Below are 24,167 nucleotides of genomic sequence, written 5' to 3' on the forward strand. Positions count from 1 at the left end.
AAGGGGGTGGGTGGGTGGGGGGGGGTCGGTGGCCACTGATTGGTCGCAGCTGTTGTTGCCGTGGCAATAAGAGAGGAATGAACAAGTCTGTCATCTTCAGTTATCCCTTCTCAAACTGGAAGGAGCTCAAGTACCTGGTATGGCTTAGAGGGGGAGGGGGGTCTCATTGTTCTTTGCTCATTTTACTTTTATTAGGCAAACGCTCAGTTACTCTTTTTTTTTTTAATAATATCTGGCATAGAAGTATATGTTTTTTTTTATTTCTATATATTCTTTGAAATTAAATGAAGAGTTTTTGCACTCATTTGTCTGGCATGTTCCCTTTATCGTCAGCGCGAGTGTCCATTGAGTCTGGCGGCGGAGAAGCTCAGCACAGTACAGTCCAGAAAGCTCATGGTTGTTCTTGTTTAATGGTTGTTGATTATTTGAAAGGGGGGCGGGGGGGTTGGTGGGGGGGTGGAAAGGTTAAGGTGGAGGCGGTGGGGAGTTTATCACTCCCACCAGGTCATGGGTCTCTTTAGAGCACGGCGGGCCAGCAGGAGGCCTCTCTCAGCAGTGCCGAGCCCAGCAGCAGCAGCAGCAGCAGCCTGGGGGAGGACGGAGCTGCCATGGGGGCCTGGCCCGAATCGGGGCCACCGCAGCCCCCCAGCTCCGTCTCGCAGCGGGGCTTCTCACACAGCAGGCCCGTGTAGGCTGAAGGACAGGTGCAGCGGACGTTGTTGACACACACCCCGCCATTTTGGCAGCGCAGGAGCTCGTTGTCACACACCCGGGCTAATGTAAAGACAGGAGAGAGGAGTGAGAATCAAACAAGCAAGAGGTTTTTGGGTGACACTTTACTTGAAGTTTACTGTGATACATATTATAATAGCACTAATTATCAATTAATTTCATATTTAATTACCTACTCAGTGGCCCCATTAAGATTGGATGAAAATGAGGAACTCTCTCATACTGATTCTAACAAATCAAAAATGTACTAAATGTTTTCTTCAAGTAAAATGTTACCGCATTTTATTCCAGGTTTGATTCATAGCTAAACTCTTCAAGGAATATTTTGACATTTTGAGAAATACGCTTATTCATTTCCTTCACGCCAGTTAGAGCAGAAGATCAATACTACTCTCTTACCTGTACAGTAAATATGGAGCTCGAGACAGCAGCCGGTTAGCTTAGTTTAGCTTAGCTTATAACTCTTTAGTTTAATCCATACATAGTCCGTGTGTAAAAACAACATGTTGCTATTTTATGGGATGTTTTGTACCACAGTTTTTTTTGGCCGGGACCTGTAACTCTCTGGATTCTCTGCTGGTTGCCTGCTAAGTTCTCCCAGCCGTGAACAGTAACACACAAGCACATGTACATAAACCCCCATAAAACAGCAAAATGTTGTTTTATACAAATCGGCTGCTGCCTCAAGCTTCATATTTACTGGACAGACGTATGAGTGGCATCAGTATTCTCATTTTACTCTCAGCAAGAAAGCAAATAAGCATATTTCCCAAAATGTACAACTAGTGCTTCAACATTTCATTATACAATATACTGGATTAGCAAAATCCCTGATATATATAGTAGTAAGTAACATGAATGAAATATACATTACTAAAATATACATTATTAATGTTAGTATGTAAATTGAAGGTAAAAACACACATTAAAGCAATCGTGTAGAATTTGAAAATGTCTACCTTCGGCGCTCCAAAAGTATTAAAAAAGACACTTATTTTCACAGGGAGTGTCTCATTTTTCTACATAGAAAAACTTATGCCATCACAATAATTTTAAAGATGGCATAATTATATCAAAAATATACACGTAGTGGGTTCAGAGGGCTCTTCTATCACACCCAGTATTCTACTTTAAATTGATGACAAACATTCAATATTTTAAACTTCCTTTCAAGAATTAAATAACACCTTACATATATTCACATTTTTATAGTGTGCTGATTTTTTCTTGTTTAAAATAATTAATTTATATAAAATTTCACATCCTCCTAACATAATAACATAACATGCAATAGAACATTATAGCACTTTTTAAAGGTTACAAAAAAAGGATAATTATCGGCTCCGAGCAAGACCAAAACCCCTTCATAGATGCAACAGTTTCAACTCATCTTTTGTATGTGAACCTAATCATTCTGATTAACTGCCTTTTAAACATTTACATATCTTTAATGACAAGCCCCGTCCCATCAGCTATGTTACTGTGCAGAAATCCACAGTTTCCTCAAAGCGTGAAAGGCTTCCCTCCAAACGGCACTGAGTTTAGACAAACTGAACGTCAGGTGAAAATTGGTGTATATTTAGAGCTGGGACACCGAGGCCACTCTATTCCCAGTGGAGGCAAGCTGTCAAGCAAGCTGGAGGCAAACAAAGCAGCGCCGCACAAACTAATAAACCAACAGAGACAAATAAACAGTAATAAACACAGGGGCCACTTCTGCCCATTTCAGTCCTTTATGGGAGTGGAAAACAATGTGGTGAGCAATCTATGAACTCTATGGGACATAAATATCACAATAACAAATATCAGGCCTCTCTCCTAATACTCAGGATTGGATGCATGCTGTCTCCCAGGAATAGCCAAATAGGGCTTTGATGGGAGGCTTGTTAAGAAACATTGACTCTGCGAATCCTATTTGTGCCACGTCTGTTTTGCTGGGGAAAAGGGAGCTGCTGTTTGGCTTAGTAAGTTTTGCTTCAGGCCACAGCTCACCAATTACCATGCACAACTAGATCCAAATAAGACATCTGAACTCTCTCTTTGTCCTTTTTTTCTCCATTCCAACTGACATATCAATTTCATGACCAATTCAACCACTCAGCAGAAACTCAAGTAATAAGTCAATATATAAAACTACAACCACTGCTGTTTACTTGGTTTTCATCTCATGATGAGGAAGCTAAACTTCTCCTCCCAGATGACAAGGATCAATCAAGTGCATCAAATAATCATGTTTTCCTCAAGAGGCCTTGATATGATCAGTACATGGGAGAGACTCCTTTAATAAGACAATGACCTTTCATCTTGTCCATCTTATCCCCACTTGCTTTCATGATAAACTGCAACATGTCATGTTTTTCTAAGGATATTCAGTCTTTTGTATTCCTTCTGTGCTTTAAATGTATCGTAAAAATACTTGAGATGATGTGCAAGACATTATTGTGTATGCACACCTTCTCAAAGTGAAACCAGCCCTAGGTCAACCGTCTAGCAACAGGCTAGACCCCAATGGACCTGAAACTACGCAATCAAGCTGTGCTAGCTAAGCTGCTGTGCTAATGATGGCAGATTTTAAATGTGCAGCCGAACTACTGCACCTCAAAATAAAGAGCTTTGTGACAGCAGTCATTAGAGGTGCACAATATTTGATTTCCACCATACTCAGGATGGCATTTCCTACTTAAGACAATACAAACCTGACTTGTTTGTTAAAGTCTACAGTAGCTTGAAGAGTAGCTTTCAGAAATGATACTGGTCTATATTGTTGAATATTAGAAGTAACTTCATGGTGATTATGTTATATTCATCTCCAAAAGTTGGTTGAATTGTGTAAGATTTAGCTGAAAACAACTTTTAACAACAGCCTTAACTACCTAAATTCACATATTGCTAGCTTGAGCTGGTAGCCAACAAACAAGTGCATAATGTCAGAGAATATGAATTCAGTTGAGGTAGTTGAAAATAAATGTTGGCTAATAGCTATGTTCAGTAACATGATATTTCTCCTCAGGTTGTGTTTAGCCTCAATTTAGAACTGGTTCACTGTCTTCCAGACAGTAGGCTAATACAGCAACATGTGAATTGGGCGAAATGGCTTATGTCTGTTAGAATTGTATAATTTCCCCCTGGGGATCAATAAAGTATTTCTGATTCTGAACTGGAAAGACTGGAATATTTTTAAAGGCATGGGCCATTTGCAATGAAAACATTGTCACTTTCTACTGACTCTCAGCAGTTTGCAATGAGGGGAGGCAGCCCTTGCTAGCTTGATGTGTACTTTGTTTACGAATAGATAGTGACAGTAAATTTTCATTTTAAGATAAACCACGACTTGAATGAATTCTGCATGATGCTCAACACTGCATAGCAAGTTCACTAGACTTCAAAGGAAAGTTCAGGTAATGGGTGACCCCTGCAGGCAAATCACGCAATTCTGATGTCCAAAATGAAACATGTATATTGATTTTTAAAAAGAACAACTTTGTCTATGTAGGAGGGTCAATGAGACTCAAGGTCCTGTGACACTGAGAAGGGGAGGGCAAAACCTGAGGGCACATAAAGTAACAGCATAGGGGGTTATGGGTTAGGATCTGATCCTTGTGCTATCTATTTGGTCCTTGTTTCAGAGGAAGGGGTTGTAACTACGAATAAGTGTAGTCGTGCTACTATATTTTTAATACATAAAAATGCCTAAAAACAGGATGAATATTATTCCAAGCTCTACACCTTTGTCTCTCTTCAGTCTCTCACATTAACCATTTCTCCGCATGTAAACAGAGCCAGCACAGGCAGTAGAAGACAAGATTTGCACCGTTTGCTTTTGATATGAGTGATAATATTTAGAGAGGGGACCGATGAACTATGTGCGCCTGTCTGGGACTGTGATGTGTTTGACGAGAGATTTGAGTTTTAATTGCATTCTTCAGTCTGCATGCAGATAGAGTCTTGTCCATGCACATAAATACTGCAGCAGTGGGTAAGCAAGGGGAGGTCAAGACAGAAAAGTTTTCAAACTATTTCAGTTGTTTTAGGCATTATTTCAGGTGATTCCCCACTTCTTCTGGAAAACGTTTTGTGCAGCCAATGTGAGAACAAATTCACCTTTTTCAAATTCAACAGCTTTGTGTATTTTCCACACTATCGCATTTGTTGTTAAAGTTATCTTTCTAATTCCTTCTAATTGCCATTGCAGTGAAGGATTTCTTTCAGCTACTAAAACATCAACAAAACACGGAGAAATCCATAGTAGAGGCAGAAATACTCATTTCTCCACTGTAGCCTCAGTAGACCAGAATGCAATCAGTATAGTACAGTATAATAGCCAGTGCACTCTTCACCAGGACCAAATATAACACCACACCATCCCTCTTCTTTTTCTTTGCTATTACTGTTGCTCTCTCTGCACATGTGCAGCACAGATAACACCTTTCTTCGGGCATCCCTCGAAGGCATTTTGGGAAATGTATTAAAACATGCTAACTGACTAGATTGAGGAAAGTAGGCACACCAAGAGAATAAATTCTAATTGAATTGCAAAAGAACACATATCACTCATGTAAATAAAAGGTATAAGAGCATCCCAGTAATCATTAGAAGAAGAGTAAAAGTTTGAGGCAAGCTGACTTAGAAGGTTTGAGAACATACAATAACGTTTGTTTGATTTTCTAATCAGTTTCATAGCCAATCTGATAAATAAAACTACTGATCCATTCTATGCTGCGTCTCTCTGTATGTGACTTCCCATCTGTTTCATTTTCACTTTTCTCGTTACTTGTAAACATTTAATTACTGCTGTTATACAGCTCAGCATTCTCAGTATTTCACCAAGTAATGCCTCAGGGTTTGTATATTCATTCACTATGAGATGGCATGGGATGTGAGCCGTGCCAACCTATGCCTTCACCCCAACCTGTGTGCAGAAACAGATGTGCATGCTGACAGTGTGTATTCACCCAATACACGCTGAATATATTAGACAAAAACAGTAAAAACCAGTGCATTTTAATGAACACCCATCTGTGTCAGGAGCTACTGAAATAAACAGATTATTCATTTTACAGTGAATTCAAATCACAATGCACCTGACTTTAAAGCACTTTTATTTTCATGTTGCAGACCAACACAGGCCGAGTGCTTATACTGCATCTATCCATTTTGATTTTTAAAAAAAGGCGCATTCTAGATATTCATTACAAAGTGGTTTAATTTATTCTTTGATGAAGCCCTTTTCTCTCAAACGTCCCTCATCTACTTCATCTACAACAGCCCTGTCGACAAAACACAGCAAGTTGTGTTTCTGCAGTGCATTGTGGTCTATTGTGGCTGCTGTCAGAGCAGAACACTCTGGTCTCTTTGACTCTTTGCCGATGGATTTCTCCTTTTACTGTTGAACACCAATGGCAAATAGCAGCTCCTGCAAAAACACTTTGCTCATTTTGAGGGATGGACATCACAACTTGTCATTTACCAGTTTAGATCTATAGAGCAATAGATCAGCTATTGTTCAACATTATATTTATTACATATTGATTATATATAATGTGGTATGAGGTCTTTGAAATGTGTCACCTGTGAGGACGGCATATTACGTGTTACCCTCTCTGTGTTCTTTGCCTTTAAAGCCTGTACACAGTTTGAACACTTGAACATATTCGCTTTCATAGTCAAGTGGCTTCCTCCTCTTTCAAGGTTGATTTATACAGCAGTCTGTGTAAGGGTGGATATTGTCTATATTTGTCCAGTTATCTTCAAAACTGACTCCAGCATTAGAACAATATAACAAATAGCTACCTAATTCATTAAAGTTCAGTTCCATTTTCCAACATAGAGAAATCTTCTTTGCTAAATTATAGTAATAGCCGTCATTTATCTTTTCTCAGAGTTTACGTTGTGCATTTATTGTGTTTTCATATGATTGGTCACATTCACACACTTCTGAGCTTCTTTCAGGCTCTGTGATTGGATTAATATGTCAAAGGACGCAGACAAACTTTTTCACCAGTTGCTGACATTCTTCATGATAATACCACACTCTTGATAACGCTGGCTAGCACCTTACATCCACAGGTAGAAATAGAGACCTCCATTAGACATGAATCCGCCAAAATTATTTAAAATTATTAAGTTATTTAGGACACCTTTGTTAGCCAGGACAGAGATTAATGTTGAGCTGCAGGAGGTGGGCAAATAGATCCTTCATCACGAGGTGTGTACTTTATTATGGCTAACACCTGTAGGTTTGTCACTGATGTTTGACTTGGAAAAAAACCCAATGAAAAATTGGTGACATTTGAAAAAAAATGACTACACAGGGCATGCATCGCAAAATGGCCGCAGGGAAATATAAACAGTAGACAGTAATAAATGGGCTGGAACACAAAATGACCTGCATTCTCTGTTTAAAAATGTTAGTGTTGGATGACATTGTCCTGCTGTGGACTGGCGAGGGGGGTGATGGCTACTCTAACAGATCACAGGCAGCCTGTCAAGCAGTCAATATTGACTCAGCTGTTGTTTTGTTGGTGTGCAACATGGCTGGATAACCAAGTTACTTAGCAGCATGCATCCTGCCATGCTATTGCTTTTTCTGTATTTGAGCCATATATAGGGCACCTGCTGACATTACATTGTTAACGCAGCCGCAGCAAGTGTGGAATGCAGGTTCAGTTAGTGAATCAAATGGCTTAGTATATTGGGTTAGCTCGTGTTATGGGATTAGGTCTGTATTTGTCAAGGCAGCTGGGCAGTCCTGCGCATGTGCAGCACATTCTTCCAGCCAAAGCTCAGGAATCACACAGAGAGGAAAGGAATCAGAGAGAGATAGCAGAGAGAGACGGGGGGGGGGGGGGGGGGGGGGGGGGGTTGTGGTTCTACTTACATTTGCAGCCATCGTCCCACAAATAGCCGGGTAGACACTCCTGACACTTGGGCCCTGTAGTGCCCTCCTTACATATACAAAATCCTGTGCCATTACAGCGATCACTGACTGAGCCAAAGGGATTACAATTACACTCTGGAAAAACAAGACACACACATACACACACAGGCTGGAAACAGGGTGGTGCTTTGACTTCCCGGCACACGTCTATGGATTTTTACAGCGCGGACCACATTCCTCAATCATAAGCTCGACTATTACAACAAGGCGCTTGATTAGCTTTTACTGGTAATAAAATGTGAATAGACTTAAAGACTCATACAGAAAGAAATGCTACCATTTCAACTGTAATGGAGACAGAATGAGAGAAGAATGAGGTTGATTCTTGTTGCATGAACACTTTGTATTCATTACAGCATATCTGTAATTATTAGAACATTTATTTTACTGTTGTATAAAATAACATAAAAAGGTATACAACGTGCGATGAGCAAATATGCAAAGCATTATCGGTAGCTTTGATTTCAGATGTGGGCTAAGTGGGCTAATCTGCACATGCTTTTCTAAAATCTGATTCATTCATACAGGTACAGGTAGAGAGAGATGGAAAGAGGAGACAGTAAATGTGATGAGCAGGTATCAGATGGATAATAGCATGAAACAAAGACAAAGAGTGAATGTTCAGGTTTTAGCGGAATGAGAGAACAGAGAGCACATTGAAATGGGCATTGTTGTAATATGTTCTTTAATTCTCTCTAATTTTCAAATTGATGTAAATACATAATCTTCTAATGCCTCTTTATCATTAACAGAAGAGAAGGGTGATTAGCCACACTAAGACTTGGAATATCCTTTAAAATACCTTCTCTATAAAAAAAACAAGCTGTCAAGTCTCTGGTGTCCTACGCTCAACTGACCTTCCAGCTTTCCACAGCGAATGGAGCACTCTGCAGTCAAAGTGACACCTATTTTGACAGTTCCTGACCATCATATTGCACCTTCTGTGGCTGTGCTGGCTGCACGTGGCTGCACTCGAATGACATCCGGGGGTCAGGCAAGAGGAGAGAGGTGACGGCAAGTGACAAACAGGGGGGTCAGTAAGAGAGAGGCAGGTTATGGCGAGTTTGGCACGAGGCAACGCCTCGATGACTCTTAACGCCTTGTGACAGTTTTCAGCTGCTACTCCTGAGGCCATTTCATGTATTTGACATATGCACTTGCGTGGCACCTCTGACTGGCGGTGTGACTTCACTGCGACATTTCTCTCAGAACTCTTGTTGCTTGTCAGACTCCCCCCTCAGGACTCACAAATGCACCTGGCACTGAGCGCTGTGAACACACACTCCACATACTAGCTAAAGAATCCACTAGGGAACCAAACTATTGCAGGAGGAACTCTTTGAAATGCAATTTTGACACATTTTTACACGTAAGAAAAAAAGATGATGCAGTATGAAAGCCTGCATAAAGGTGGACAAAATATCAGAAACACCAGATGAAAATGGCCTTTTACTTTTGACATGACTACATCAGGTGGCACAGGCAAGCCAAATCGAATACCAGTGAGCAGTCTGACAGTTTTATCACTAATCAGGTTTTAAAGAAGCGCTACTTGCTGAATGGTAAAATAACATATGGCCTGCTCACAAATTATGCAGTTTTTTTAAAAGGAGTAGTTTGACATTTTGGGGAATTAGTATTCTTAACTTATTAGCTTTCTTGCTAAGAGTTTAGTGTACGCTAAATATGTCGCTGGAGCCAGTTAGCTTAGCTTAGCATAAAGACTCAAAACGGGGAAACAGCTAGCCTTGCTCTGTCTAAAGGTATGAAATTCCTGAACACACCAAGTCCTGTACATAACCCCTCAAAAAACAGCAAATTGATTTTTACACTTTTTTTTTATGTAGAGCTTGAACAAGCGAGATATAACATGTTGATTAGTGATCTTAAGAGATGCTGGTAGACAGATTTTGTTAACTTTGGACACAGCCAGGCTAGCTTTTTCCCCCTTTTTATTTTTTGTGCTAAGCTAAACTAACCGGCTACTGACTATGCTTCATATTAATCATACAAACATGAGAGTGGTATCAATCTTCTCATCTAACTCTCAGCAAGAAATCAAATAAGCATATTTTACAAAATGTCAAACATTTTATTTCTTTAATAAAATCATGACAGAATATCTAAAAAAAGTGAGTCACAAGTCAAAGTTTAACGCTAAAGTGAGATGAAGATACACTGTAAATTAGCTGACATTAAAGTATTAGCCAATTTCTATTTAGAATGGGGCTAACATAAATTTTTCATATCTTCGGTGTCCATGAGTTTGTGTACATGCTATATTCTTCTATATCTGCAAATGAGATCATTCTAACTTTAAACTCTAAACGTTATGCCCCTTAGATACACTCTGGCAGCTAGAAACCAACTGTAATGTACTACATCAGAAAATAAAAGCTAGCAGCTAGCCCAACCGCATTCATTTTTCCTGATTCTGACAAGTAGGTTAATGAGTGACACCATTCTGCAAAAGCAGAAGAAGCAAAAGAGGAAGATGCGTAGACCACTGACAGACATGGAGGCAGGAGGGTGAGAGGATGGTGAAGTGGAGGGGCGAGAAAGGAGACACCTTCGCTGGTGACGAGTCAAAGACAGGAAGTGAGGCGAGGACAGTGTTTGTGTGAAAGCAGTGAAAGGGGCCGGGTGGGGGACTAACCTATGCACACATTTTCATCGTCCAGTTCTGCCGAGGCATTGCGGTAGTAGCCCAGCTTGCATAGCTGGCAGTGCTGGCCCCTAGTGTTGTGCTTACAGCTCACGCAAATGACGGTGTTTAGCAGCTCGATGTAGCTGCATCGGTTGGAGTGGCTGAAGCATTCGCAGTCTTGCAAAGAGAGAGGAAGTGTGAAGGGAAGAGAACAGAGAAAGAGAGAAAGAAAAAGAGAGAGACGCGGTGGGGAGAGTTGGAATTGTTGCTGTTGCTGCGAGTGCTACGGCGGTGGGGTTAGCAAGAATTTGAACGAGGCGCCATGGCATGCAAGGTTAAAAATGGCGACTGCGTTGTGAGGGAGGAGAAGGAGATGTTGGGGAAGGGATGAGAGGGGGGGTCACTCATGATTAGTCTGGCATGGGCACAGCCAGAGTTAGAAAAAGACATCACATAAAAAAAAAGCACGGCATTAGTAGGACTCAAAGAGGTCACATCAATTCAAGCACACCACAACACGAGGCGAGGAAGGCTCCAAGATGATGGCACAGAGACACGGTCACATCGGGAACACCACACAGTGTAAGGCAGGTCAAACCATGAATGAAATGGATCTCTCCACTCAGGGAATGGTGTTGTGGAGTTTTGAAATTGTTGTCTAATCGATCTCTTGAATGTCATGGTCAATCTGGTTTGGGGTAACGGGATGAAACTTTTAATGGAGCTTCATATCACAACCCTTTGTAATGAAATGCATGATGAATTCCAAATCCTTAACTCATCCATAAAGTGGCTGGATAGTTGTTTTTAAAGGCTTATTACAACCCAACTTATACTGTCTTTGGAAAGCAGTCAATAAGGCAAGTGAGCGTATGGTGAGGTGCAGCTGGGAGAGAGTGTGTTATTGCCTGCTATGCAGTGTTATGTCATGCTAAATTAGATATATGGAGTTGTAGCTGGACTGCAAAACCTCATGCTGCAGTCTATGATACTCACTGGCAGCCTTGGCCCTAGGGGTTCGGGATGGGAGGGGTGCAGCCTCAGCTCAGCTCTCTCTGAGTGAGGATCAGTCTGCCACGCTGAGTGACCACTGACACCATGTGTCACAGCGCAGACAGATGTGACCCTTAAGCCTCACTGGCAGCCGCTCGGACAGAATGCCCACTCACGGATCCAGAACGGAGGGGGGGGGGTGGTGGTGGTGCGGATGGGGCTTTCATCCAAGGGATTGTGGTTATTAAGGATCTGTATTGGGGTCAGGTCTCTCTGTCCGGCCCGCTAACAACCCGACAAGGCTTGGAAATGAAGGAGCAGCAAGTCTAGTCCACTCTACCTTTCACCTAAAGCAGAAAGTCTTGTCCGAGTGTGAGCCAAGATCTTCTACATTCGAATCCTCACTCTCGCAGACATACTCTCAGAAGACAAATAATCTCTCCTTTCTAGAAATAGGCTAAGGTCATAAATCATGCACGCATGGGGAATAAAAAGTCTCGAGTCTTGGAAACACGTTCCCCAAAAATAGTTGTAGTCTCAAGCACCCACTTTATTTTCACAGAAAAAGATATGATTCCAAGGGACTTTTATAGTGTTTAGAAACGATTCCATAGACGAATGAATCCTCAATGTGCCCCGTACAGTGAAAGACATCAGTCCAGCACTGAGCTGGAGATATGGACACAGAGTGCTCTCGCATTGGGTTAGTACTGCAAGGGTTAGGGGGCTTACAGTTAAACAGATACATCAGTTCATACAGTGAGAGGGGCTTGGGTGTCATCTAGGGGGCAATGTATGAGTTCCAGAGCTCCTACCTCGCTTGCTGTTTGCAACGTGGACAGAAGGGGCAGTGGACAATGCAACTTGAGGAGCTACTAAAATTAAAAGAAGAAACAATCAAAAAAAAAAATGATATTGCAGTTAAACAATAAACATGTAATGTCAGAGAATTAAGAATACTAAGCATCATGCTTAATAATAAATGTAACAGTAAAAAAAAAAGAAACATACGCAATAATGATGAATGATGGCATTGGAAAATAAGGAGTGACATTGCCAAGTGAAGTTGGCTGCATGTAGCAGCATCTGTTACAAATGCCTTAGATGGCGATCAATTCGAATATTATGGTCTCTCTTTTATGCTTCATTTCATTAACAAGTGCTTTGTATAATTCAAAAGCCTCTGTGTATGTTTCCCCAGACAGAAACTATCCCCTGACAAACTACTCTCCACCTCAGTGGAGGCCAGCCAAGAATTTTCACCCTATAAATATGTGCACAGGAGCGTGGGTAAGGAAACTGGCTAGCAGTGAACACATCAATCCCTCGATTCCTTTCCGGTCATAAAACAAACAGTGGGAAAAAGAAATAATAGGGCCCAGCCCCTTCCATTGTACTGGGAGACATAAGCCCCTGACACATACACTGTGTGTGCTTGGCTGCAGTCATGGAAACACAGTGCTGAGTGGTTGTGTGCTAGTTGTTTGTGAGGTGGCTGTGCATCACATCTGCACGATGGATTAAGCTGAGATGAGCCTAACATCAATCTGCATAAAAACCACCGTGAAACCTCTCCTGCTTTTCTTCCTGATGCGCTAAGATGGGACAGAGAATCCCCGGGAGCTCTACACCTAATTAAAATCGAGTGTGTATGCATAAATGTACAGTGCACACGTTGAGAGGATAATGTACGGCACTGCAGCGTGTTGCAACATGAGTGCCCCACGAATCTTCAAGCCTCCACTGAAGTATCCAAAACCCTTTATCATGAGCAAGACAAGCAGACTGAGGATGTTATTTTATATTTTGGTTTGTGAGGAAAATGGGAAACGGGAAGATGCGACCCACAAATACTCTTAGCTACGAAAGAGTCATTTTTTTGCTTACTATATAAACACCCCGAGGTAAATTGATCTGTGAAGAAACATAGTTGTTGCATATTCTTAGATGCCTACCTTCTTTTCGGTTAGCGACACCTAGGGATGACACATTCGGCCGAACTGCGTGCAATTGAGAGAAACCAGGAGTTATTCATGTGCACTTGTGTGATGCACTTTACAGATAGTCTAGAGGGTGGGGGGTGGGGGGGGGTAGGGGACTACGTGGTAGTGGACACACACAACTGGAGACACGGACATGTCCAGCATGACTCAAATCAGTAAATCAGGAAACAGCAAAATACAATGGGGCAGGGCTGACATGGACGAGCAAAGAGAATGCATCCAAAGACCCATTAAGGACATTGGAGAGACGTTGTATGTAATTTGTGTGACTGCCATGGGCTTGCTGTGTATGTCTGTGTTCATGGCAATGGCAATGATGAGTGAAAAACTGAAGAAAAAAAAAGATAAAAACCCTCTTAAACCTAGTATTTAAGTCATGATTTATGCAAGCGGGTCTAAGCTATGTATAGCAAATGAAGAAGTTAGGGGGCGTTTTGTTTAATTCATCACATCGACTACGTAATCAATATCTAATTACAGTGTATTTCTGGTGGAAGAATAACAATGAATAAATAATGGCAGGTGTTGGGACTTGGAATGACGGACTGCTGTGGGTAGCATAACCTCATAATTACATACAAGTCCGTATTTCCGTGTCAGGGAAATACTTTGCGGTTGGAAATGGAGAGGACTCAAGCAAAGGGAGGAATATGGATATAAGTTTCCTCATCGGGCCCCTTTGTCTCTTCACTTGATCTTTCTGTCCTTTTGCTATTGACTCCATGGATCATGCAATCTTGGGTAATTAACGTCCAGTGGTGTCTTGGCAGGAAGCCTGTAGCCGGCTTTGTGTGAATGGAGAATATGACTGCTGTTCATAAGGCCGAAATCATTTTAGAAACGCCTTTTTCATACGGAATACTTGTTTCAAACTTTTTTTTATTTTTATTGCATTGGAATTAAATAAGACATTAGCTTTGAGCTCAGCATGTCTACACACTGTGACAATCAGTTTTAACCCCCACCCCCCAACATTACCAGTCATTGATTTCAAAACAGCTTGAACAAAAGACTATCATGCTCTATCTCCTGTCTCATCCCTTTTCTTTCATTTTTTATCTTCCCAGAAGAAATGCTTCACAATTGATCCTGCTCGGGGATTCTGGCATCGGTGATGACTGCGACATCTCCAGTGGGTTAGAGTCACTTGAGTCACTCAATGAGAGGCTCTTTGAAAATGACAGATTAACAAATAAAGAGCTTAAGAAAAAGGGCACGCCACGTCACCACTCAAACTCAGGTCTTATATCTTATGAATTGTCAAGTAACTTGTTTTTTTTATCTGAGTTTATCTGAGTCTTTTGTGGCTCTGTTGAGCATTTAGTGGTGAAGCTGTGCCTCAAAAACAAAACTGACTTTGTGAGGACACGAACAATTAATCTACGACGACAACACAGTCATGCATTATTTGAGAAAGAACAAAACACATGAGCAAACCGCACTGTCCGCATCTATAACGCCTAATTGGTAAAGTAAGTTCATTTTTAATTATTCTGTGTTGGCAATTGATTGGATGTAACACACATCTGGGCTCCATTAATTATTTTGTTATGGGGAATATTCAGGTAAGGCAAGCTAAATGAGTGGTGACGGATTTTAATCAATGCCATACCCATAATGAAATGCAATCTTGCAGAGCCAGAATTGTTTCTTAAAATATTAATTTCACTTTAATGGTCCGCATTAGGCAATTCTGCCTGGCTTAATAAACTTGAAATAGAATTGAGAAAAGTCAATAAGGAATTCAATTACCTTCAAACAACAACATGAAAAAGTGCAGTGCTTTCTTTCTTTTTTCCACAATAGCTTTGCTTCTAGTCTGTCTCACAACCCCAAGGACATCCTAACCTTGTCCACTCTATTCTTACTTTATTAATAACACAGGCATAAAATTGGTTTGTGTTTGCACTGAAAAACAGCCTCAGCCTCTTTGGTGTGTTTAGTTTCTAGTGTTTTGCTGGTTCTGCGGGAGGCTTCTGTGACAGGACAACCATTCGTGAGAACTCTAAATCCCCATGGGCCAATCTGGATGAGAAGTGAAGACTTTGGTTTGTCAGTGTCCTTTCTACCCCCCCCCCCCCCCCCCCCCCCCACACACACACACACACAACCACACACTTATCAGCAGCATGCTCACTCTCCCCGTAAAGGATTTGAGGACAGCCTTTGGACATGGTCTGGCCTGGCATTAGGATGGCACAGAGAGGACTGATGCGAATATGTATGCATGTATACATAGCATGTATGAAGAGCATGCACACACACACACACACTGAACTCTCGTCAGGCCATGCTGAGGTGGAAGTATAATTTCTAAGGTATCAGGAGGTGGTGAGGGAGGCATGCAATGAAAGATTGGCGGGGGGGGGGGGGGGGCTGGTCTACTTGGCCACATGTCCATTTCTGACTCGTGACATAGCATCAGACTTTACAACCAGTGTTCTACTCTAAGCTACTCTAAAGCCTGATTAAAAGCCACCTGGGAACAATCTGTTTTCTCACACAGCACTTTTTGGGAAACTTGCCCAGTAATCATCTTAACATCTTAAATGTTAAAAACAAGAGTGTGCGTGTGTCGTCCACGTGTTCCTTGGTACATATAACCTGGCTTGGTGACACTTGGGCGTTTGCTAGCTATTAAGTGAAAGTAAGCCACTAGCATCATATTGAATATTAGCACATATAACAGAGCTTAAAAAATAGTTAAACATTTTGGGAAAGATTGATCCCTCTCTCATGTCTGTCCATTGAATATGAAACTGAAACCAGGAGACAGTTAGCTTAGCGTAGCATAGACTTAAGCAGGGGGAAACAGCTAGCCTGGCCCTTTTTACACTATAGTTTTTATACTGACTAAACAATATAATGCGTTAATTTGGGATATTTAGAGGTGTTGATATGATTTTTTTAACCTTTGGAAAGAGCCAGGCTAACTATTTCCCCCTGCTTCAAGTCTTTGTGCTAAGCTAAGCAAACTGGCTCCTGGTTTCAGCTTCATGTTTACCGGATGAATATGAGAGAGGTATCAATCATTAATCTTGTGAAATGATATGGATCTGGCAATTAAACAAACTAAAAGGATACCGACTTTATAATGTATCTTGTCATATATATAAATCTAGAGACAAATTCATGAAAGCCAACAATGTGTTACTACTTAAGTTGTAATCCAGTTGTTGGATGTCTTTGTGTCTTTGGATGAAGATAATGGACTTCATTGCTAACATGGAGCACCAGAGCCAACAATGTTGCAGCTACAGTATAGAAGACTTTCATTTCTGCTGTCTTTATCATCATTTAACAGGTAAGTTGATCATGGGGGCCAATTTATGAAAAACTTGCATATGTCTTTAACATAACATTCAGCCAGTCAATGAGAGTCCAGGATCAGACAGCAAGGGGGGCAATTTGCTAATCAATCTGCTGCCCTCGGAACAGAGGATATTCACTAAGAACAGGGCAATGAGAAAAAAAGATAAAGAAGAATTGAGCCAGGCTGTGAATGCACTTTGAGTTGTTCAATACAATCCTATGGTTCCTGAATCACACAGCCTTCCAGGCAGCGGTAACTTGAGACATGGCACCTCTCTTCTTCCTCCCCCTCCTGAGGGGCTACTGGTTGACGAAGATAATACCAGCTGAGGTGCTTGCGGCTTATATTAAAATGACCTCCTGTGACTTTATACTGCCAGAGAGGTCTTGGCACTTTAATAAAGTCTAGATGCCATTTATTTATAATGCATGGGCGAGAGGGGAAAAAAACAAATGACATTTTGCATGCAGACACAGGCAAGTGTTATCTGGTTGAGTTGAGTCTGGATAAAGTAAATTAATATGCCCACATCATGACAATATAGCCCCCAGCTATTGCTTATCTGCTCCCCTCCAAAAAAAAGGTTAGTCAACAATTGTTGAGTGATTCTTCGTAGGAAGATTGGAATCAGAAATGAACGCTTGGCACCAAGTTCAGGGTTGTATGGTGAAGGGTAGCACAATAGGCAAAGCAAAGCATCAAGCATTCATAAGGTTCCTTTGTAACAGTTTACTTACTAACTGGACCAATGTTATTAGGAATACCTGCAAGAGAGAAAGAGAAAAAGAACAATTTAAATCAAGGCATAACTGCAACATTTCTCCTTGAGACTAGAAGTACATTGTTAGTCCTGCCATCCTCCCTCGCAGTTGATTTGAGTTCCCACCCCAATACTCGTGATTCATCTTGATGAGCTGTACACACTTAAAATGACACACTCATCTAAAGCAATACGAGTCTTCACCATGATTTGAAAGTGTTGTCTGCTGCATGTTTAGCTTCACGGCCCTGGTTTCCTCTGGTTTCCTCCATTATTTCGGCTTTGATGTCCCTGTTGTTGGCAGAGCCAGAAAAGGTCATTACTGCCCTCTCCCACAGCAATGAGGTACACACCTGAAAATGTCCCACCATCACTGAAAAACCAATCAGCGAACACGACAGGCTTGCAGTTGTCAGAGACCATAATATTTTAGTTATTTTAAAGTGAAAAGTTGCTTTAAGGTGCCGCTTACCACATCAGTCCTTACAATATATTGCCAAAGACGCATTAGACAGACTTCTCATGCACACATACACACAATCACACACAACATATGAAAGGGCATCATAGATCTGCCTCTGACGCAAAAGGAGGACATGTCTTATCCTGCTGCCTGCCTGTCCATCCCTCCATCAAGTAATCCCTTGTGCCAGACAGCCACTGAGCAGATAATACAGTCACTGTCATCCCCATGGTGACCAGATCTCTCCCACACCAGGATGTTGCCAGGCTGTGGATCTAAGAATTCAGACTTTCGTAGGCTTCTTGAGCTGATCATTTCGCCACGTGAACCAACCACGACATCTTGTTTTTAGTTGGGACGGTGAATATGAATGGTGCACACGTTCACATTTGTGGCGGGTTTCAGACACCATGAAGCACAGACAATGTTAAAAAGCACTTTGCCATTTTTCTCTGTTTCCATCTGTGTTCTTTAAAGGAATGCAAACACACTGGCGGTGTATTTTTTGGTTGGCATTCATTTTCAGAGGAATTTTGCTTTCAGGACATCAATGCCAGCTCCAGTTTTTCTAATCATCCGTTTGAACGGAGGCCCTCCCTCCCATTCGCTCTACCCCCTGCCCTCAATCAGGCAGTCTGCCCACAAAAACAAACAACCCCCTCACCATGGGAAGGGGAAGCATGCTGGGCAATAGGAAAGATGCGCCCACGTAAACTAGAGGGAGAAATGAAATAAAAAAGGGTGCTTTCTTCCTCTTTTGCTCACATCTCTCCTGTCAGACGCTCACCACCACACCTATGGCTGAGGAAGCTGAGGAGGCAAGGAGGCATCTGTGCAGGATTTTTGGTGGGGCCTTTCATCTAATGGAGCCGTCACGAAATATCTCCAAGTACTCGGGGGAAACATGAGGATTTCCTGAATGTGTGTGTGTTTGTGTTCATGGACTTTGATCAAACCCCCTGTCATTCAATCACTCTTCCTCTGATCTCTGCCTGCAAGCTGTATTTAGGAGCCAAATCTGTGACCTGTCTGAGAGCTGTGAAGTGCAGGAGGCTATGCTGCCATATGGAGGCGGAGCGTAATGGATGTCAAACCTCAAGGGGGTGGGCAGATGCTAACCAGGAGACGGGAAGGACAGGGGCAAGGACAATCACAATCACTGTTTTTCCAAAGTACAGTTTGATTTGGCAGCATTGGTTTTAGGAGTGTGCCAATACATATTGATACAACAGAACAGTGAAAACTCTACTATGCAAACTAAATATCATTCTAATAGTGTTTGTTCATATCATTATTAGTTGGAATACAGCTGCATGTAGCTGAAACTTTGATATTGGTTATAATATTGTAATTTCTTTCAGAGTGGACAAGCACCTAAACCAACACTAGCAAATTCTGAGTAAAAACCCACATAATGTAAACATTACTACTTATACTAATACTACTAATCAATATATAATCCGATTCACGCATGTAATTGAATTAAATTTGTCATTTAAATTAATTCAAAGTGCCTCCTGTATACAGCTACTAATAAATTCTACAGTAAAATATGTATTTATATAATATGTAATTGACTGTTTGCTAAACAAAGATTGTCCAATCATAGCTTAGCAACCATAACAGTTGGCCAAGTTTAGTCCAGTTTACCTGCCTTAACCAAGCAGTAATTAGTTTGTGGGGTTAAGCTACAGGTTACATAAAAAAAAGCCTGGTTCATGACTTTCATATCCACTGTGTAGTATTACCTCACAATAGAAGCCAATCCTGGATGCTATCAGAAGTTGGCAACCCCAGCCAACGCTATCTGAGATAATGTTAGGTTTAGCAAACACAACGGTTAGTCCTCACCCTGAAAGCCCTTTCTCTAGTAACTTTAAACGGCTACCATTTCCGAAATTAGTGGTGAGTGGTAAATCTGCTCCGTTATAATTCTAAACTGCATAATGTTCTGTATGAGAACAAAAAGCTTGACAGGTGTAACAACACTAACTACGGGGGGCAGGGCTTAGCAGACACTGAATTATGTATATGTAATGTGCAGTCTTTACAGTTAAGTGTGTAACCAATCAGTCTGTATTATTATATGAGATATGGACACCAATGTCATTGACCAACACATGTAGGCTACTGCAAACTCTATTTATGCATACACTGCCGAGCCAAACAAGCATTATACAAGATCCATTTGTATACTCAAGTCAAAATGTGAGACTGCAAGTGTTTTAGCCCTGTAACGGAACTGCAAAAAAACCCAACAACAGTAATGTAGTGCTAAACAGGGCCTGGTTAAGTAGCTGACAGAGCAATAATACACAGGCTCTATCTACATCTAGTCTGGAAGATTTGCAGGGGACCCTCTACATAAACTGGAGAGGGATATAAATGTTAAACCAGAGAGACAGACAGAGACTTGCTCATTTTTGTGGTGGAGTTTTGAGCAGACAGAATATTCTTCGCAACAGTGTTTATACAGATAAAATATTCCCAAAGTGCTGCACTGTACCAACTGTACATGACTGCTGTTTGGTGGCAGCTAAATGTCAGAGACACACCAGCAATACTGATGTACTGGAAGGACATGAAGTGTTGAACCCATCACGCTAGTGAAAGAAAGGTGACGTTATGAACGAGGCATGACTCAATGTATTCATTTTCACCACACATCAAATAGGTGTAGCATGAAAATGATTTAGCTTATGTATGAGGCGTTACTCTACTCCCTCTATGATGCATTGCATTTTCTTATGCAGTTATGATGTTGATATAATGTCCTGCTCAAACAAACAAAGTGTTGGAGTAGTCAAAATGACTACTCATTTGACAAATTACACTTTTGTCAAATGTGTCTAGTTCAGTACCAAATAACCTTTTCTTCCAGGTCATGATCTAGAACACCAATGGCCTGTCAGTGCAATTATTCGCCGCTTCATGAACAACCTGTGGGGTTCGAGCAGATGTCCAGGATCCCATGTCGGGTCATTCGATTAATTTACAATCACAGTCATTTCCAATCACCTTCACCTGCCCGGCCCCGCCATTACGGGGCACTGCTGCAATCTAATTTTGTCCTATCGCACAGGAAGAGCATTAGAAGCTGCTTATGTTGACGGTGCGCTCCATTGATTTTTTACGAGCTGTGCAGGGATCATGGTTGCGAGCCGCTGGGTGGTGAACATGATCTCTGAGGGGTGTGCGATTCACTGAACAGGATCTTTGCGCACATGGGGCCAGCACATGCGACAGAACACACAAATGTGGGCATTAAAATACAGTACACAGAGAGCCTGAATCATGTGGGGCATCAACTGATTTACAATATTTATTCTTTTACAATAAATCTCACTTCAGAGAGCAGTGTGGTTACAAGTCCCAGTGCTTGATGTTCATCCTTCACTGGTTTACTTCCAGTTATGTTGTCACCCATCCAAGACCATCACGGAAACCCTCCTAATGGATTATCAGAAACCAATAATAAAATGTTCTCTCATGGATCTATGGGCTTTAAATCTTTGGCATACATCCTCACTGAACAAGCTAATCTGTCAAAAAGGGGATATCACATTGGTCATATGGTTCCTAGATTCTACTGTCAAGAGCACATTCATTTGTTGGCGTGGAAGTAAGATTGTGTGTGTGTGTGTGACTGTGGGCATCATTACATTGTTTCTGTCAGTATCCATTCTGCTTTGACCTTCGATGTGTCTCACCCGTTTGCCTTGGCGCTACCTGGACTGCCTCTGGAAAGGGGCTTATCTGCTGAATTTCCACCGCAGGCAAAGTTGGTAATTACTTTCCCTGGCTGCCATCATTTTATAGCAATCCATCATTATCTGGAGCTGTTTGGCTACATAGAGCCCAGTGATGGTGACAGGCATTGCTAACTGGTTAGCAGCGGAAAGGCTGCCAAAACACAAGCGCATGGCATGCAACTTGATTGAATTCCTCAGGAGCAAAATTACGGCTTGCCTCGCCGAAGTGCTCGGCTCGCTCGCTCACTCGCTCTCAATGTGTAGATCTGAATTGAAGGTGGCAAGTCTTAAAGTGCCCAGGAGCCAAGTTAGAAGAAGCACAGTTTAAGATTTCAGGGAAGGAATGAGGTGTACGTTGGTGGTGGCAGCAATGGGGAGATGGAGTGAAAAAAAAAATCTGGAGATGGAAGAAACAAATATTTGAAAGAAAGATTACCGTCACAGCTGCACAGAGCCGAGATGTGGAAAAGACAGAGTAAACAAGCTCGGTCTCTGGGGTGGTTGGGGGTGTTGTGGGGGGGGGGGGGGGGGAGAGAGAGAGAGAGAGAGAGCATTAAACAAAACCAGGAGATGGAGCAAGAACAGGCGGAGGCAGGAGAAGACCAAGGGGAAGAAAAAGGTGGCGGAGAAGAAGGGCAGAAGGAGCAACAGAATGAGAGGATGCAAAACAACAGGCGATGAGTTTTACAAGGAAAAAAAGAAGGAGAATGGGAATAAGCTAAAATGGAAATTAAAATAGCTGCATAAAAGGGAATGAAAGCATAAATGAGTGGGTGCTGTGTATGAGAGAGAGGGTGTTTATGTGTGTAGATGCATAAACACATGGCACTAATTGAATACACAGTAGAGCTGTGAGCCTGACGAAAAAAAAAAGAAAAACTCTCATTTTACACAGAGCAGTCTGTCTCGCAAAGCTCACTGTCTTCAGATTTAAAGAGGAATGACACTCAAATGAAATACCTTCATATTTTTGTCAAGCAATGGCAAGGTACAAAAAAAGGTTTTCCAAAAGCATCAAGCATTCATTTTGTTGAAATTCTAAATGGAACACATGTATTGGCGCATGTGTAATGTGATTACATTAGTGCTTCATTAGTGAAGTAATATGATTACACTAATGCATCTGTTAGTAATGTGCTACCCAGGGCTCATTAAACCATTTGACTGTCTAAAATAATTATTAAAACAAGACATTTTTGAAGGGAGTTTGCTATATGTCTGTGCAAACCATTCAAATTCCAATCAAATCCGAAGCACGTTCACTGACACATATAAAGAACACATCTCAGAGACCCATATGCAGTAATGGATGTTTGTGTTCACTCACAAAAGAGATAAATTATACAGTGGCATTATCAGTTCCTGTAGGATTTGGTCTTGCCATTGAAATATGTATAGAAACTCTGTACAAGTGGGAAGATCAATCAGAAAATCTAAGTGTGTGTATATATGTCTGTGCAAATGAGTGTGAGGCATTATGTGTGTGTGTGTGTGTGTGTGTGTGTTTGTTTGGTCACATTTCCATGATCAGCACCTCACAGTTGGACTAGAGGACTCATAATAAGGCTGTAGCATCTGGTAGCTCTGCATTAATGTACACTAATTAGAGAGCAACAGCAGAAGAAATGCAATTTGTAAGTCATATAAAATAATATGTGTTGTTATTGTGACTGTCACCTCCAGATATAGCAGTGCTTCTTTTCATTTTCACGTGGGACCAGAAATGCAGAGTTTTCAGTCCTCCAGACGGTGGAGGGTTAGTGTTGGTCTTCTCTGCAAGCAGGGGATGAATCATTACAGTGACTGCATGTCCACGCCTTTTACAGCTTTGATCAAAGGAGAGCCATAAACTTTGAGTCTGTCTCCAGCTAAATCCAAGCAAGTGTCTTCTAATCCTGTCCTGACAAGGAAATCTATTCATTTTATCAAGCTCCGGACAGAACAAATGAAGATTTAATCTTCGGCTTAATTTCAAAGTTTTGAAATTGAGAGAAAATGCAATTTTACTGAATACAATTATTTGCAAAATTTAAAATTGAATGAATACATGATTTGTTTAAATATATAGACATATTTGAATTGAATGACCATTTCAAAAACGTTATGTACATCATGTACAACTGTGTGATCATCACAAGGAATGACTGCAGGTGATTGGAAGGATATCTTATCTTGAAGATTTGGAGGGCTGTCATCATGCAGCAAGGTCGCACTCACCATGTAGACGCGGTCACAACCTTTACAACCTTCAACAGCTTCTCTTTTTCCTTTCCCACAATCTCAGCTGGTCTTTCACGGGTGATCTTTTTTCATTTAAAGCTTTACCCTGGATGAAGTCAGAATGCATCTTTCCTGATGAACAACAATAAAGTTGGTCATCTGCTGAGGGATTTGAGAATTCCCGATGAATAATGCATTTGGCAAATTCAAGTTTTCATTCTGTCTGTTTACAAAATAACCTACAAAACAGAAATCAGCAAGTTAGACTACAGATTGTAAAACTAATCTAAATTCAATTTATAAAACTCCCCATTTCTAGAGGACTGTAGCATCTTAGCTAAGGTACA

General features: G+C 41.3%; 1 protein-coding gene across 2 annotated transcripts in view; it reads right to left on the reverse strand.

The window, feature by feature from the left end:
• Positions 1-517: 517 nt before the first annotated feature.
• Positions 518-24,167, reverse strand: part of ntng1a (netrin g1a) — an 81,964-nt gene continuing 58,314 nt past the window's right edge. Inside the window, exons 4-8 of one of the 2 annotated variants that reach the window (XM_070928366.1) lie at positions 17,363-17,389; positions 13,265-13,309; positions 10,326-10,493; positions 7,610-7,744; positions 518-774 (exon numbers count right to left, since the gene is read on the reverse strand). In XM_070928366.1, coding sequence (XP_070784467.1) covers positions 518-774; positions 7,610-7,744; positions 10,326-10,493; positions 13,265-13,309; positions 17,363-17,389 — 632 coding nt within the window. The remainder of the gene's footprint in view (positions 775-7,609; positions 7,745-10,325; positions 10,494-13,264; positions 13,310-17,362; positions 17,390-24,167) is intronic. The other variant, XM_070928367.1, reaches the window with a different exon arrangement.

The sequence above is a fragment of the Enoplosus armatus genome, chromosome 21 (genome assembly GCF_043641665.1).
Source record: "Enoplosus armatus isolate fEnoArm2 chromosome 21, fEnoArm2.hap1, whole genome shotgun sequence".
In the NCBI taxonomy this organism is placed as follows: Eukaryota; Metazoa; Chordata; class Actinopteri; order Centrarchiformes; family Enoplosidae; genus Enoplosus; species Enoplosus armatus.